We start from the raw sequence: 15,213 nt of genomic DNA on the forward strand, positions 1-15,213 counted from the left end.
CAAGTTTTGTGGTTTGTCCCCCTGCCATGCACACAACTAATGACATTTGTATGCCCTAAAGTGCAGAAATGGGTGCTACTGAAATAGAGATAACTCCATATTTAAAAAAAAAAAAAAAAAATCACAAAAGAAAAAAGAAATACAGAAGTGACACAGTGTGGCAACTACTATGGAGACTGCAAAATCTGTCAGTAAACCATTATAATGTAAGTTGTACTGGACTAGCAGCGAGATAACCTCTATTTACTCCTTCCTTCACCACCAACTTGCTCAATGATACCCTGCAAGTCAATTCCATTCCTGTAGTTTCTTCTACCCTCACCCAGTTGTCTCTAAACAAAACACAGACTTACTCAACTTCCTCGAAAGGCTATCAAATGTACACCTCAAATACAGACACAATCTTTAAGCACACTAGAATGTAAGTGATAAGCACTAGGTCAATACTTCATTATATACTGGCGCAGGTCATTAAATGAGGCTGTAAGACAGGGCTTTGTCAGGTTTTATTAGCCTGCAGATCCCCACTCAAATTTCCTTTATATCAGATATTTAAAGTTTTTACTGCAGTCCATACATTTGGTTCAAACAAATAAAGGATTATGAGGCAGAGGAGTGGGACTGAGCTCTCTGTGGAAAGGCAGAGAGATTGGGGGGACAGGTGACTGCCTGATCATGCCTGCCTTTTCCAAGTGCACTGCTCTTTGGAACTTTCAACTGAGACAACAGCTCTCATCTTCCCAGAGAGAAAATGAAAAACACCAAATCCAGCAAGTGCAGGGGAAGGGTATCAAGGCTAAGGAAAGCAAAGGAACAAACAAAAATCTCTACAAGTTGAAATAAAACCAGGAAACTCAGCCAAAAGAAAGCAGGCTTGTATACTAGAAGTACAATTTTATTATTTTTTGTATATAGTGGAATTGATATTCCATTTTCACACTTCACCATAAAGCAAATAAGTATTTTGTTCTGATATGTAAACTGTCTTTCCTCCCATTATGCCAGCTTCAGTCTCATTAATTTAGCATACTATTCCAACAACTATCATAACGGGTCCAAACTGGTTTGTCAAGTCTCCTAACCCCATCTCAATAACAGTGTTCTGGTTTTGACAGACTTACAAACCTGTGCAAGAGCAGTGCAAGAGTATTATTTAATGAAAAACTGCAAACATCTGAGTATCTTAACTATGGATTCAAAGGTTAAGCAACCATTTAAACCGACCAGCTTTTATATCACCTTAGTGCTGTGATCAATTGCCTACTTACAACAAAAATAGTGCCTACTTACAACAAAAATAGTAAATGCAACCATTTCAACTGTTTTTAATTTTCTAGTTTTTTGCTGCTACTCCATATCCCTCACTCCTGCACTGTGGAAACAATTTTGAAATGCTGTAAAGTGATTATGCTATATGCTGTACAGTATGCAAAAATCATGTTATGAAAACTAAGCCTGATGACCCAAAAGCTTACACAGGTTTTTTTCAAAGACCATCTAAGAAGCATTGTAATGGAAGCAAACACTCTGAAGAAATTTAAAAAGCCATGATTTTGTGGATGACAACTGGTGTAAAAGTAGTTCACTTACAGGTACTAATTTCCAATACCATTTGGAAGGAGACTGCTCAGGAAGCAAGGAAAGGAATGTAGGAATAGGAAAGGAACATCAGCAATGCAAGTTAAAAGCAGTAATACTTAAATGCACTTCAGCAATAAACACTTTCATATTTTAGAGGGGTTGTAGCCTAGAAATGTAGATCTAAAAATATTAAAATGAGACCCAAAAGTCAATAGGGAGTCAAATAGTTAAAGGGATCCTTTAGACCATGCATCAACTTATAAACAGCTCTTTAGCCCTTTACCATTGAAAGATATTGTTTTATTTGCTTTTTACGTAAAGCATCTTTGCCACTAACATGAAAGTTAAACAATTGTGCCTTGTTCATAGGTCACATTTTTCCCCCCTTTTGCACAGCAATGCCAATTTGAAGAAAGAACTTAGCAGTTTTTCTTAAGCCTTCCTCAAATCATAAATTGGGAGCTCAGATAGCTGATACACATTATGTTTGAGAAAGATCTATTTTACATTCTCCAGAAATGAAAGTGTACTATATTTTGCAATGTTAGTGCATTGTGATATAATTTCAAGGGAAAAAGGTGGAAAAAACTACAAACACACACATATAACATTTGAATGCCAAGAGTATGCTTACTAGATAGAACTTGAATAAACCTCTGAATATATATTAGACAATTAACCCATGCAAAATGAATATGCCCCAAGAGCTTTCAAAATACATATTCTGTGGTGTGAAAGCTGAGTCATATTTACCCACGTAAAGTTGATACAAGTTATTTTAAGTTGAAACAAGTTGTTTTAGTCCAACTGAAACTTAAAGGAAAGTCAGAAGATACCAGTGGGCTTGAAAGGTAACAAGGGCACTGATGATAGACACAACACAAATGGCATGTACAAGATCTCAGGATTTCTCTGACAAAGAAAATGCCAAGACGTTTGTATCTAAATCCATTAAAAAAATCAGCAATACATAAAATCACAGCTGAAGACATTTATTTTACCTTTTGGTGCCCTGGACTTTCCATTAGTTGCTGTTTTAATTTAATCTCTTTCTCTGTTATCTCTCTCATTTTAAGGTTCACCTGAAAGGGCATAGCATAAAAAAGATATTAAAATACATCTGAATATATGTTTCCACAAGTCAAGTTTTCTTCTTCTACCCCTTACTTAATGGTCGATCTGTTCTACAAACAAAAATAGTTCATCGAATAACGTGTTATAACAGTTTTCAAGACCAACTCTCTTATTAGCAGTAGCTATAATCACAACAAGGGAATCTTGAGTTTGCAAAGGAGAAATTCTCTTTGGAATGTGACTCTGTTGTCACTCAAAAGGGTTTCAGTAACTTAACCTCTACCCTCTGAAAAAGTTTCAGTATTTCTGTTAAATGTATTCAAGCCAGTCAGAATTAAGTCTATCCTGTTATTTAAGATGAAACAATGCTTCACTTAAAAACTTATAGCAGCTCGTCTGAAAATAAAGAACCCAATTTCCACAGTTTTCCTAATTTAGTTCTTAATTATCTTCTTTATTTTAAAATTTGCCTTGAAAAATCTACCAGCTTTATTACAGCATCCCTAAGAAAAAGAAATTTCATTTCCCTGCTAGTCTGATTCTCTTTCCCAATACATATGGAAACCTTGGGAAGCCACGCAAGAAGATGAAAATAGAATACAGTGCAGTAATAAGGAAACCAAATACCATCAATAATAATCTGTATTAGGAGGATATTATACCCAGCTATCATTGGACCTGAGATAACAAGTAACAACACAGTAATTAAAGCAGTTCTCTTCATCTTAAGTGGAAAAGATGATAGAAATGCACAGGTAAGAAAGATGGAAGGAAGACACTCATCAGAACCTTTTTAAAAATCTGAAAATTGACAATAAGAAACAGGCAGACTTTTCTCAAAGGAAATTTTACCTTATTAATCCAGAAAACCATTGCATCCTCCAAATCATAGGGCAGTTCTTTCGAGGCACTGAATGTAGAAAAACGCTTGACACTAGCAACCACCTTTTCAATGCTGATCATTTCTACAGTATAGGCCATCATTAGAGCATCAATCATGGCCATATGAGAACTCTAAAAGAAGAAAACAATAAGGACTGAAAAATAAAATCCTTTAAGAAAAAAAAAATTACATATTCTAACTGTATTTAAAATGAAAAATTCCTGAGGTTAGCGACCTAGAAATTAAGAGCTCTTCATTCCATTCACTATTTTAAATAGTGTTAAATAAAAAGAAGATCATTAGGTGGATTTAATTAAGCTAACCATTTTGATTGGTGCACAGCCCAGATCAGATTCAGACACAGGTGTATCATCACTCTCCATGACGTAAATCCCTTTTCGAGACAGAGCCTGGATGACTGACTGGTGTCCCTGCAGAGCAGCCACCTGATCCCCCTTCAGAATGAGGCTACAGACACGGCAGTACAGCTCGCTGGACAGCAGCAGCTTGATGACGGGTGGTTTAATATGTTCTTGCTCATACTGATCTATGTAAAATGGGTCCTTCAGCTCCTCTGGGACATTATCTGAAACAATGAAGAAAATTTTCAGCAAGTGGCACCAGGAAGTGGCATCGGTTATAAACAAAAGGAAACATTTTTACTTTAATTCAAAGACAGCATATGAAAGAACAACAACAACAAAAAAATCAAGCACAAAAAATACTGAATGTAATTAAGTCTGCAGTTTCATATTGCAACTGGTTTTCAATAGGTCTTCATGCTTAAACTTTAATTCAGTAAAGTGTATATAATTGGCTCCTGCCATATACATACTTCAGTAAAATTCCTATACATTACCAGTCAGCTTTCTCAAGATATTGGAGTACCTTTCACGAAAGCACTTCAACACGGACAAAAGTCCCACTGTCTTCTACACGCCTCTAGCTGTTTCCTTGAAGAAGACCCAGCTTAATCAGAATGATATGCTACCACCTCTACTGATTGGTGCATATTATTAGTTTTTAAATTCTATTTAGAATTATAAATCATTTACTTAGATCACAGGCTAAAATGCTCTGTGTATCAGATGGGCAAAGCTTATATATCTTCAAAGCAAAATTTACAGCTACTTCAAGCAATATCCCAAAACACCTGTGCACAGCAATGAAATAATTGCAATGCTCAGTCACTAAGAGGGACTAGCCAAACATTCTCAAATTGAAAAAGAAAACTAAGCCACCTATTTCTTGGTCCTAAACTGCCAAAGTTCATAGAAAGATTGAAATATCTGACTAAAATATCGAGTATTTTATAAACAGTTTGCAAAACAATTGAGTCTCCAGTGAGCTGATTTTCTATTTTTTTGACAACAAGCACATTGAAGCAAAAACTATTGCAGCTTTTCAGCCTTTAAAAAAAATTAAAGCCTATGAAGCAAAACCATTCCGCTTGGATTTGGATTCAACATGAATTTTAAACCAAGTCTAAAATTAACTTCTTTTGTAATGGCACAATTTCCACAAGTTGTCTTAGAATTCTATCAAACTGAACACAGATTCTGAGTATAGTAATTTACATGCAAGTCAAAATTAACAACACAGAAGACTTGGTCCTCACACACCACTTCTTCCCCACCAGTTCCCAACCCTCATAAAGACTTACACTTTTGCTACTAATCAGCACAACTTCATAGCTGGCAGGAAAGAAAGGCACTAACAACAACTAACACTCTGATCACTCTCAACACATCTAAGACATTGCAAATCCATACCTTGCTAGCTGAGGTACTGCCAGTGTTAAAGGTTGTAACACTACAACACAAGGCAAATGTCAACTGATTACAACAGTTGAAAGTGGAAGGAAATGCTGTTGTAAGCAATAGTTTGATATCACTGAAAACACAAAACAAGTTAAAAATAGATATATCCCCAAATAAATACTTCTACTCATATTCAGTAATCAGACTAGAAGCTATTGATCTTTATAATAGCCTAGCAGTAACGAGAGCCTCAAGTGTGTTTTCTTAATAGAAGCCTGACATTTCATAATTTTGAAATATAAAATCCTATCTTATGCTATCCAGTCACTCCGAAGATCTTCTCCCGAAGTCACTTCAATAGTTCATTTTAAATACGTACATCTACACTTAAAAGAATTATTACTTTGACAGCATATTTACTTTTCATTCAGCTCATTTCCAGAATAATTAAATTTCCCCATTCAAAAAACCTCCTACCCATAGCGTATCTTTGAACTGCAAAATAAGCCACACAGTATTTGTATACTGCAGAGCACTTAATGTTCATAAAGAAGAGAAACTGAAACAGAATGTTATCAATTACATGAGCCAGGAGCACAACTCACTTAAATGTGAGTAGTAAACCAGTGTTATCGTAACAGCTGTAACAGCTACTCAGTCACACAGTACTGCCCCTGTTTTTCAAAATGGAAAGCTTTTTGAAGTTTTTAAAAATTAAGATCACTATTTTTCCTTTATGTGACATTGAATGCTGTGATATATGGACTATATACTGAAGATGGTTAGAAAAGACACAATAAAACCCCACTGGTTCTGTAGTAGTATTTGTTAACGTTGGTGTCCATTTTTAATGAAATAGATAATAAATTCAAATATTTTTAATCTCCTTAACATTAGTCAACCTGACCTAAAATCAAAGGCTGTTGGAAGCTAATTCCATTTAATGTTCATTGCCATTTCCAAAAAGAGAACTAGAACTTCCATTTCTAAAGACTGGGGAAAGATCCAAAAATCAAAACGTAAAGCAGTTCACATAATTCAATATTTTAGCTTCATTACAAGCAGCTACCCCTTTAACAATCAAAGATAAATTACTTTTTACTAAAGTTATTTGTGAAAGGAAATAATAGAATACTAGCTCATAAAATATCCACGAAGAAGTACATTTCTGGTAAGAGCATTAGCACCACTCCAAGTTTTGAAGGCTTTTTTAAAACAAAAAAAATGCAAATTCAAAGTGTCTGAAACCTGAAGTACTTAGACGAGGGTTTTAGTAGGAACATCTGCCCTCCACCAGCTCCACAGAGCCCGGTGGAGCAGGGTAACCGAGGTGACTGTCTGAAACTGCGCTGTGAGTAATGGCTGGACAAAGAACCCTGAACCTCCTCCAACACATCAGCTGCCCAGCTATCCATGCAGCCCACTGCATCAGCAGACAGACAGCTCTCTTTGCATTTTCTTCAGGTCCCTTTTCCACAAGGCAATAACTTCTAGTATGAGCATTAATAATTTGGATACTATCATAAGAAGTTATTCTTAAACATTAATCCTCCCATAAGTGCAATTTATTTCACTGTAAACACTTGTCCAGTTTTATTTCCTACATTAGTGTATACAACACTTCTGCCAGCTAAATTTGCCTATCTGTGACAGAAAGGAACAGTTTTGTAACTAACCTGATGTCCTGACTAAAGGCCCACAGAAATTTTAAGATATAAAAACCACATCAAAGCTCGAGAGCAGTAATATTAACTTTACTATTAATTCTAATTTATTTCACACTGGACATAATCATACTAGCCACATGGCAGCCACAAATAAGTAAGAAATAAATGGCAGGGAAAACTGTAATGCAAAAAGGATGCTATATAAGTATGTAATTCTGAGTTGAGAAACTTCCAAATATCATAGTTGTGGATGTCCTATACACAATGCAATTACCTCAAACAGGGTAACATAGCCTTCCTAGACAGCCACCGACAAAAAAAGTGCTCTAATTGTGAGATATCTTCAATATTTGAATTCTGCATCTGAAAGTGCAATGTAAGGAACCTATCTTCTCTTTCACATCTTTGCTAATTATTCTTATCTGTAGTGTAATGCCACATGAAACACTTGCAGCACCCAGCTCTGCTCATTCCCCAACACCCCCTTAAAAGTGTCAAAATCACCACATTGCCAAAAATTTCAGAAATACGTTATCAGTTTTAGACCAATTACACACCATCAGAGTTAACCTAACACGAATTTAAATAACACCCTATGGGTACACAAGTAGGCACTGGTATTACGGATAGCGTTTCTCCCCAGTTTTTATGGATCTGGCAAACTCCAAACATGTCATATGTTTTTTGCTTGCCTCACTACAGAATGTCAATGCTCTTTTTGAAGAAAATGTCCCAGTCTTTTCAAGTCCCAGTTTCTATAAGCACCTTTTTCAACACCTTACTTTCATGACCTATAACTGAACTTAGATGTTAGAAAAATTCCATCCATTAAAACTTGTATTTTTACACATTTATGCTATGGAATTCGGAAAAATCAACATGAAAAATTAACTTCTGAGCAATTAACTTCTAAGCCATAGCTACAAAAATTTCTGCTCGAGAAGTTTAACTAATTGTACCAAAGTAAACCAAAACCAATTAAACCATGTCCTTTTTTTTGCTTATGCAAAGGTCTCCAATACCATCGTAATTCCAAAAGGAAGCCACTTTTAAGTTACTACTGCATGTTATCGAAAAGCTTGCAAATACCTTCTGCTTTTCCTAATGTGCTTTCTAAGTTGTTACCCCAGGAAAATGTTAGCATCAACTTCAACACAAGCTGTACAGTTGCCATTTTTAGGCAAACTGAGGTGCTCGAAAGACATAAAGCTTAAAAACTACCAGTGTTTTTATAGTAACTTAAAAACAATGGCACATAACCTGATAATCAGATCTGTGAAGGCATAAATCATTAATTCAGTTTGTCCTAAGTTTTCTGCCAAGAATTGTTGAAGAATTTACCATGCTACACTCAAAATTGGAGTTGACCAGATCCCTTTCACACGTGGATTTTAGGTAAATTTTATACCACGTTACTTAGTTGCATGCAGTCCGCTTACTATAGAGCAAAAATGCTCATTGTTGCTGTTTCCCACACTTATAAAAACAAAGTAATAACATATTTTTTCCAAGTTTCAGCAGCATAAACTTTTAAGTGTTCTTGCCCTACTGAGCCTACTAGAAGAGATATCTCTACCAGCTATTTTTATAAGAGATGGACTCAAAAATAAACCGCCATAATTTCTCACGAAGCAATTCTTCTGGTCCGTTCCATCATATCAATGAGTTCTAATCTCTCAAAAAACCTGTCAGTTCCAAGCATAAATCATTGCGTACAACATAGTTTACAGGATTACAAAAATAATTTCACTTTTAACAACCGTCAGAGAGACAATCATTACCAGACTCTCTTCGCTTTAGGGTAGGGACCATTTCTTTATCATCTCACTTACAAAACCCTGTTCAAAGACGACTACCTGATTATGATTTGATAAAGAAAAATACAGCAATCTGTACAAATTTGACTTATCCCTTGAACTGGAGAAGTGGATACACCCCAGATCTTATTTTACCTCCAGAAGCATGAAGAACTGGTTTCACATGGAAAGAGAGCCAAAGCATCATGGTAAACAGAACGAAGCATATTCAAATTCTGAGTGGGATTTCATTAGTATCAGTATCTGTTCACAGAATTATTTAGTACTGTATGGATGTCCTCTAAGCTGCAGATCATGAGCAGAAGCTACACGTTCTCAGCAACTAAGACCACCTGCATTATAATAAAAACATTCTTTGTTGGTTTTCATCACAGAACTGTATTATAAACTCCGTAAGTGATCTATAACACTACACCTGAAAATTTACATACAACAGGCAGAAAAAAAACAAGCTAAAGACTTTGTATACTGCTGGTGAGAGTGACCGCACTCTCATTATCATATCTTTTGATCAAGCATAAAGCCACAAACCTGGATGAAGCAGAAGAGACAAAATAATAATTACGGAATTCTTCACCCCTGTAAACTTCACACAAGTAATATTTAGTGTTTATGAAATGGGCATCATTAAAGAAACAAATGTTTAACTATTGAATATTTGCAAAACACAACAGCTTGCTTAAAAATATTTTTACTATGGACCTGGGAAGAAAGCTGACAAAGACTAGAAGTAGGGAACCCAGGAATTTAGGCAATTTAGCCCAGGAAACTTGCTCGCACTGCCTCTACCAACCGGTAACTGTGGGTAGCTATTACAGTACTGTAAAACCTTATTTAACAGGTAAGTACTAAGTACTTCAAAGACCAAAAAAAGCCACAACTTGCATTTCCCCTACAATGCATTACATTACTCCTTGGCTTTCCTGCCTGTATCTTGCCAAAGGTCTCAGGCTAATGTTAGCATTAAGTCTGGAAACGATGTAAAGCTCCTAGCCCTAGTAAATAAGTAAAACGCAGCAAGTTCGTTCTGAAAAATCCGAATTTTACAAACTGTTTTAAAGAAGCAACAACATTTGTTACGGAAAGGGTTGCAAACAACCCACTTGCTCACAGCAAGCTGCAATGCTGAAAAACTTCCATATACTCCTTCCATATCTAAATTTTAACATTATAACCGTGATGGTGGAAAACATAGTTTCTACACATAAATTCATGCTGTACTAACTAGATCTGCTGAGAAATCACAATTTTTCATTGTCATTGTCTCTTTTCCCAAGTGGTACCAAATGAAAACGTACTAGTTGTGTTCCATTCTGACCGCTGCTGCTCAGAGCCCGAGGCGACAGTGGCGCTGAAGGACCAGGTCCACTTCCCTCCGCTCGGCTTTGTGCAGCGCGTGGCCCTGTTACTGCTTGGCAATCTGGTTCATTCCACCGACTGTGAAAAAGTGATCTCTCCCACGGACAGCTTGCCAAGCCTCTCTAAACCTCCCACACTCACCTCCCGTGAACTTAAGTTCCACAAACTCAATGGCACCCTTGCTTCTCGGCCACTTAAATGTTATGAATTGTATTTTCACACTGCTAGTAGAATTCCTTAAAGCGCACATTTGGTTCTAATCAAAGTTTGCTGATGAAAAAGATAATTCTGTTCTAATCAAATTCCATTCCCTCAAACTACTGTCTCAGCTAAATGGACTTTATAATCTTTCAAGTGTACAGAAGGTTTCCAGATGTTTGCACACAGACTTTTAGAGCGATCCTTGTCAGTACTCCCAGATTTATTTGGGGTGACGGACGACACTGAACAGGGAAACACCTTCCTTCACAACATCCTTCCTCTCTGTCTTCTGGAATTCAGACAAACAGTTGTAAGACCTCCCTCTGGAGTCCACCTGTGACAACCAGGCAGCCACCACAGACAGACAGAAGGGGCTATGGGCTTCCAGAAATAAGCCAGACAGCCCAATTCCTATGCAAGAAGAGGGGTTGTCTCACTAGCAGTATTTGAAGAGAGAAAGTAGCTGTCCTCGGTTGTTTGGCTACCAAAATTCTCTCTTTTCATGGCCAGAAGGGAAAAAAGGAGGAATGCATCATCAAATGAAACAAAACCCAAATGAGGACTTCAACTCCAAATTATGTGTCATGCATGCTCTCAGTAATTTGTCCTTGAGAAAAAAAAGAAAAGATGAAGAATTTTTCTACCTAGATGCCAGCTTAGACATGGAGAATTCAAATATCCTGTAACAGCAAATAGAAAATCCAGTTTCAGGTAAAACCTGCAGTGATGAATGACTTTTAGCAACAGTCTACACTAGAATCAAATTTCTGCTCTTGACCATTCCCACACTTCAGCACGAGCTTAGCCTTACTCAGATGAAAATGAAATCCAGGATACGCACCAGCACTTGAAAGATTAAGGCACAAAATTATGTCAATTCGTTTACATCAGTTCCAAACCTAACATTTCAGAAAACCACTCCTTACTTAGCCACTTGAAGGCAGTTATGGAAACCCTATCAGATAAGAATTACTTTAGAACATAAGACAGTGTTTTAACCTTATAAACAGAGAAGCATTTTTTTTCCACCAAATTGACCAGAACTAAGTCTAAAAAGCCCCCCAAAACTTTCACCTGCCTAGTGAGATTTTATATAACAAATTCACAATTGCTTGGTAGCTGCCCAAGACTCACTGAACAATATCCAGTATCTTAAAACAAAAACATAAGCCTGAGAGAGAGGTAATATCTTACGTTCAAATATTATTCAAAACGATAATCACATAGGAAACCTTTCTAAACCCATCTCTCTATGAATTAAAGAGGCTTATAAATTTCTAGGTATTTTGCAATGCTGTTCCTGACGTAAGGGTTACTATGTGACAATGCCTTGCAGGAGCCATTTCAAAAATCAAACTAAATTTCCATGGGCCATGGTCCTGCAAAGATACACACAAAAAACCTTACTCGCTGGATCTAACCGACAACGCAACACCAAAAGCCCCAGCAAAAAATATTTCTTCCTACTGTTCACGGCATTTAATTTCTATTAAAATGTAATCTGAACAAGCCTAAATACAAGTAGAAAAACTGGCAAACACTGCTACAACCTTCTCTACGCTAGAGATCACATCATTGTCATTATGAAAGGTGGCTTTCTTTTTAGCTTTTAGTCAAAAGAAAGCCAAACACTTATTCAATGTAAGCCTGTGTTGTCAAGTGCATAAACAGACTTGCTGTTAACCAGTTAACTGATCCAAGATGTACAGGCACAACCCTGAGTTCTGGAGCCCCAGAAGACACTACACCAAGAAACACGAGGCCACAAAGCTTTCTCTGCAGCACAGGATCCATGCCAGTCGATTCTAATTTGGGATTAGCTTTCTTTCGAAACAAAGTCATAATATAAATAGTGCGTCTCCATGTCTGGAATACCCATTTTATCTCTGATCACTAAAAAGTCTTCAGGAAACATCACAAACAATTCCAGCAAGTGAAAAATATTTACATGAGGAAATGCCTGTTCAGTTCTTTTAAGTTATCAATGTTCTACTAACATACTAACACCGTCCCAAAACTCCCACATTTTTTAAACGTCATCTGATAAAGGGGTTATTTTTGCCTCTTGTTGCTTGTAATGAAAATACCTTAACTAATATTAAACATTATAAACCCATGATTTTCTGGTTTCCCCCAATCGTTAAGATGATGAGAACACTGAAAGAGCTGGAAATATTAAAAAAGGAAAATAATTCAGAAAAATATTCCAACAAGGATTAATATTTAACTGCAGGAATGGACTGCTTTTCTTCAGCCTTGTCACAAAGTAAGCTAGTGCTAATCCATTAAGCATATTATGAGTTTGGTGAATTAGACTTAAGATTAACAGGGCTACCTCATTTTCCAAAACAAGATTCTGTACACATTTTTATTATGTGTTTTGTTCTGGACACACAAAGCCCACAAATATTCTATCATATTTCTCCGTAATGAAGCTACTTAAAGTCAGGATGTATCTAGTAACAATAATTCAGAACAGACAGATAGATCTAATTCAAAACAAAAAAAGCAAATTTCAATAGATGTCAGGAAAATACTGTACAAACGATACTCCAAGAATCTTTATTTTTCCATGTTTGACTGTACAGGTTTATGACAACATGAGAAAAAGAACTCCTCTACCACCTACAACTTGCTGTTTAATGTCACAGAACCCAGACAAACCGTACCTGCTCATTCGACATTTCTTTTACATAAAAGAATGTTGCTGATCATAAATGCATTGCTTTTTAGTTCGTTTTGAAACCAACAACACGATCTGACAGAAAAAAAGTCCTAACTGAGTGTACAAAGGGCGTCAAGGTCCTAGCATCCCTTGGCCAAGATGACTAGACCAGGAAACACACTAAAGCCTTCACAGCCTGGAGGGACTCGGGGCCTGCAAGTAGTGACATACAGTTCTGTGGAAGCAAGTCTACTTAGCTAACATGAGGATTTAAACATTTTGAGGTATGCATTCTTCACAAGCACAATCTGTGAGTGTTCACCATTAGGTTTGCTGATTCAGGGCATCTCTTGCAGTTCCATTATTCCTGTCGAAGGTACCAGGAAACATGTAATATTGCAAGAGAACAGACTGTCATATCACTGATATTTAAAACAAAGGTGAGTCAAGCCCAATTTAATTACTTCTGGAATGGCAGGGGAGACCGAAAAAGCAAGAACAAAATCAAGAATGACTTCCTGAGAAAAGCGATCTTACCTATTCCGTAGGCTTTAGCACAGATCCATTGTAGATTAGCAGCTATTTTTGCTCTGGCTGAATCATAGAGCTCCAAAGGGACAATCTCAACTGCACTATCTGTCAGGGCATCCATTTTTCTTCTGGTACTATCTCCACCGGCACAAACATCAACATCCACCATCTAAAACAAAAACAAAAGGCAGCGGACTTTCACACAAGCAATCGCTCCCCTCGCATTTTTAAAACCGCGCAGGAGAGAGGCCGGCCGAACGCATCGTGCGTTACACCAGGCACAATACGGCGGGCTGAACGCCACAGGCCCGACATCCTTCAGGATTTTCCTCGGAAGGGCTTATTTAGCAATTTAAAATCCACTCGGAAATCAAAAGACATCCGAGCCCAGAGCGAGCATCCCTTTGTAGGGAAGACAGGGCTTTGCTCACGGAAAAAAACCCTTTGCCGAGGCTACCAGCTGGCGTTAGCGACAGAAGAAAGGAGCAGCCCCATCACCTGCCCGACCGCTGGAATAAAGAAAGGCTGGGGCGCTCCCTCTCCACCCTCCCAGCGCACCCCCCACCCCCCCTGCCGCCTGGCAGCCGAACAATGCGGGCAGGTACCGCGGCCATCCCCCCCCCGCCGCGCTCCCCGCACCGCCCCCGCCCCGCGGGGCCGCGCCGGGGGCAGGGGCCGGGGCCGGGGCAAGGCCCCGGGCAGCACCTGGGGCTCCTTCCCTCGCCTCGCCCGGGAGAAGCAGCAGAGGTTTCTCGCTCGCACCCCCATCCCCGCACCGCTCGCCCCCGCCGGGCGGCGGGAAGCCTCGCCGCGCCGGAGGAGGGCAAAGGCGGGGGGTGGGGGGGACACACACGGCGGCTCCCCCTCCCCGCCGCGGCCCAGCCCGCATCCCCGCCCCCACCCGGGAGGAGGAGGAGGAGGAGGAGGAGGAGAAGGAGGAGGAGGGAGAGGGGCGCAGCCCACCCGCCGCCGGGGAGGCTGCTCCGCACTCGGGAGCCGCCGAGCCCCCGCCGCCGCTCCCCCCCCCCCCCCCTCACCTCACGCCCGCCCGCCCGCGGCCTACAGGCCCCGCCGCCTCACCTTTCCGCGCTACCGCTGCCTCATCCCCGGGGCGGAGGAGGTTGGGGGGGAGGAGGAGGAGGAGGGCACCGCCTCACAGCGCGCCCGAGGCCCCGGCGGCTCGCCGAGAGGCGGCGGGGAGGGGGGGGGGGGGGGAGAGGAAGAGGCTCGGCGGGCCGGGGCCGCCGCCGGTGCAGGAGGGAGGAGGGAGCCGCCGCCGCCGCCGTCGGGCCGGGGCTGCCAACGCTCGGGACCGCGCTGCGCGCGCATGCGCCCGCCTCGCGCGCGGGCGCGCGCGCGCGCGCTCCCTCGCTTCCCCCCACCCCCCTCCTCCTCCTCTCTCCGTCCTCCTCCTCTCCCGGGCCTAGGCCGGGGCGGCGCGCGCTCGGCGGGAAAAGAGGCGGGGCCCCACCCCTCCCTCCGTCCCTCCCGCGCGCGCGCTCCCCGCCAGGCCTCGGGGGCCGGCGGGCGGTGAGCAGGAGGGGGAGCCAATGCGCAGGCGCCGAGAGTCGGGCCGCCTGCGGCCCTCGCTAGGCAACCGTTGCCGGGGCAACGGGGAACCGGCCCGCGCGCGGCGCGGGGAGTCTCTTCACACACCCCCCCCCCCCCCCGGCGG

At 40.4% G+C, this 15,213-nt stretch overlaps 1 protein-coding gene across 5 annotated transcripts in view; it reads right to left on the reverse strand.

The window, feature by feature from the left end:
• The window catches only part of CAMSAP1 (calmodulin regulated spectrin associated protein 1), a 28,726-nt gene extending 13,844 nt beyond the window's left edge, over positions 1 to 14,882 (reverse strand). Inside the window, exons 1-6 of one of the 5 annotated variants that reach the window (XM_052814915.1) lie at positions 14,619 to 14,882; positions 13,545 to 13,707; positions 3,862 to 4,124; positions 3,508 to 3,669; positions 2,583 to 2,663; positions 1,591 to 1,623 (exon numbers count right to left, since the gene is read on the reverse strand). In XM_052814915.1, the coding sequence (XP_052670875.1) occupies positions 1,591 to 1,623; positions 2,583 to 2,663; positions 3,508 to 3,669; positions 3,862 to 4,124; positions 13,545 to 13,707 (702 nt within the window). In that variant the 5' untranslated portion in view covers positions 14,619 to 14,882. Of the gene's footprint in view, positions 1 to 1,590; positions 1,624 to 2,582; positions 2,664 to 3,507; positions 3,670 to 3,861; positions 4,125 to 13,544; positions 13,708 to 14,243; positions 14,371 to 14,618 lie in introns of those variants that run through there. The other 4 variants (XM_052814912.1, XM_052814914.1, XM_052814913.1 and 1 more) reach the window with 4 other exon arrangements.
• Between the last annotated feature and the right edge of the window lie 331 nt (positions 14,883 to 15,213).

The sequence above is a fragment of the Harpia harpyja genome, chromosome 19 (assembly GCF_026419915.1).
Source record: "Harpia harpyja isolate bHarHar1 chromosome 19, bHarHar1 primary haplotype, whole genome shotgun sequence".
NCBI classification, from domain to species: Eukaryota; Metazoa; Chordata; class Aves; order Accipitriformes; family Accipitridae; genus Harpia; species Harpia harpyja.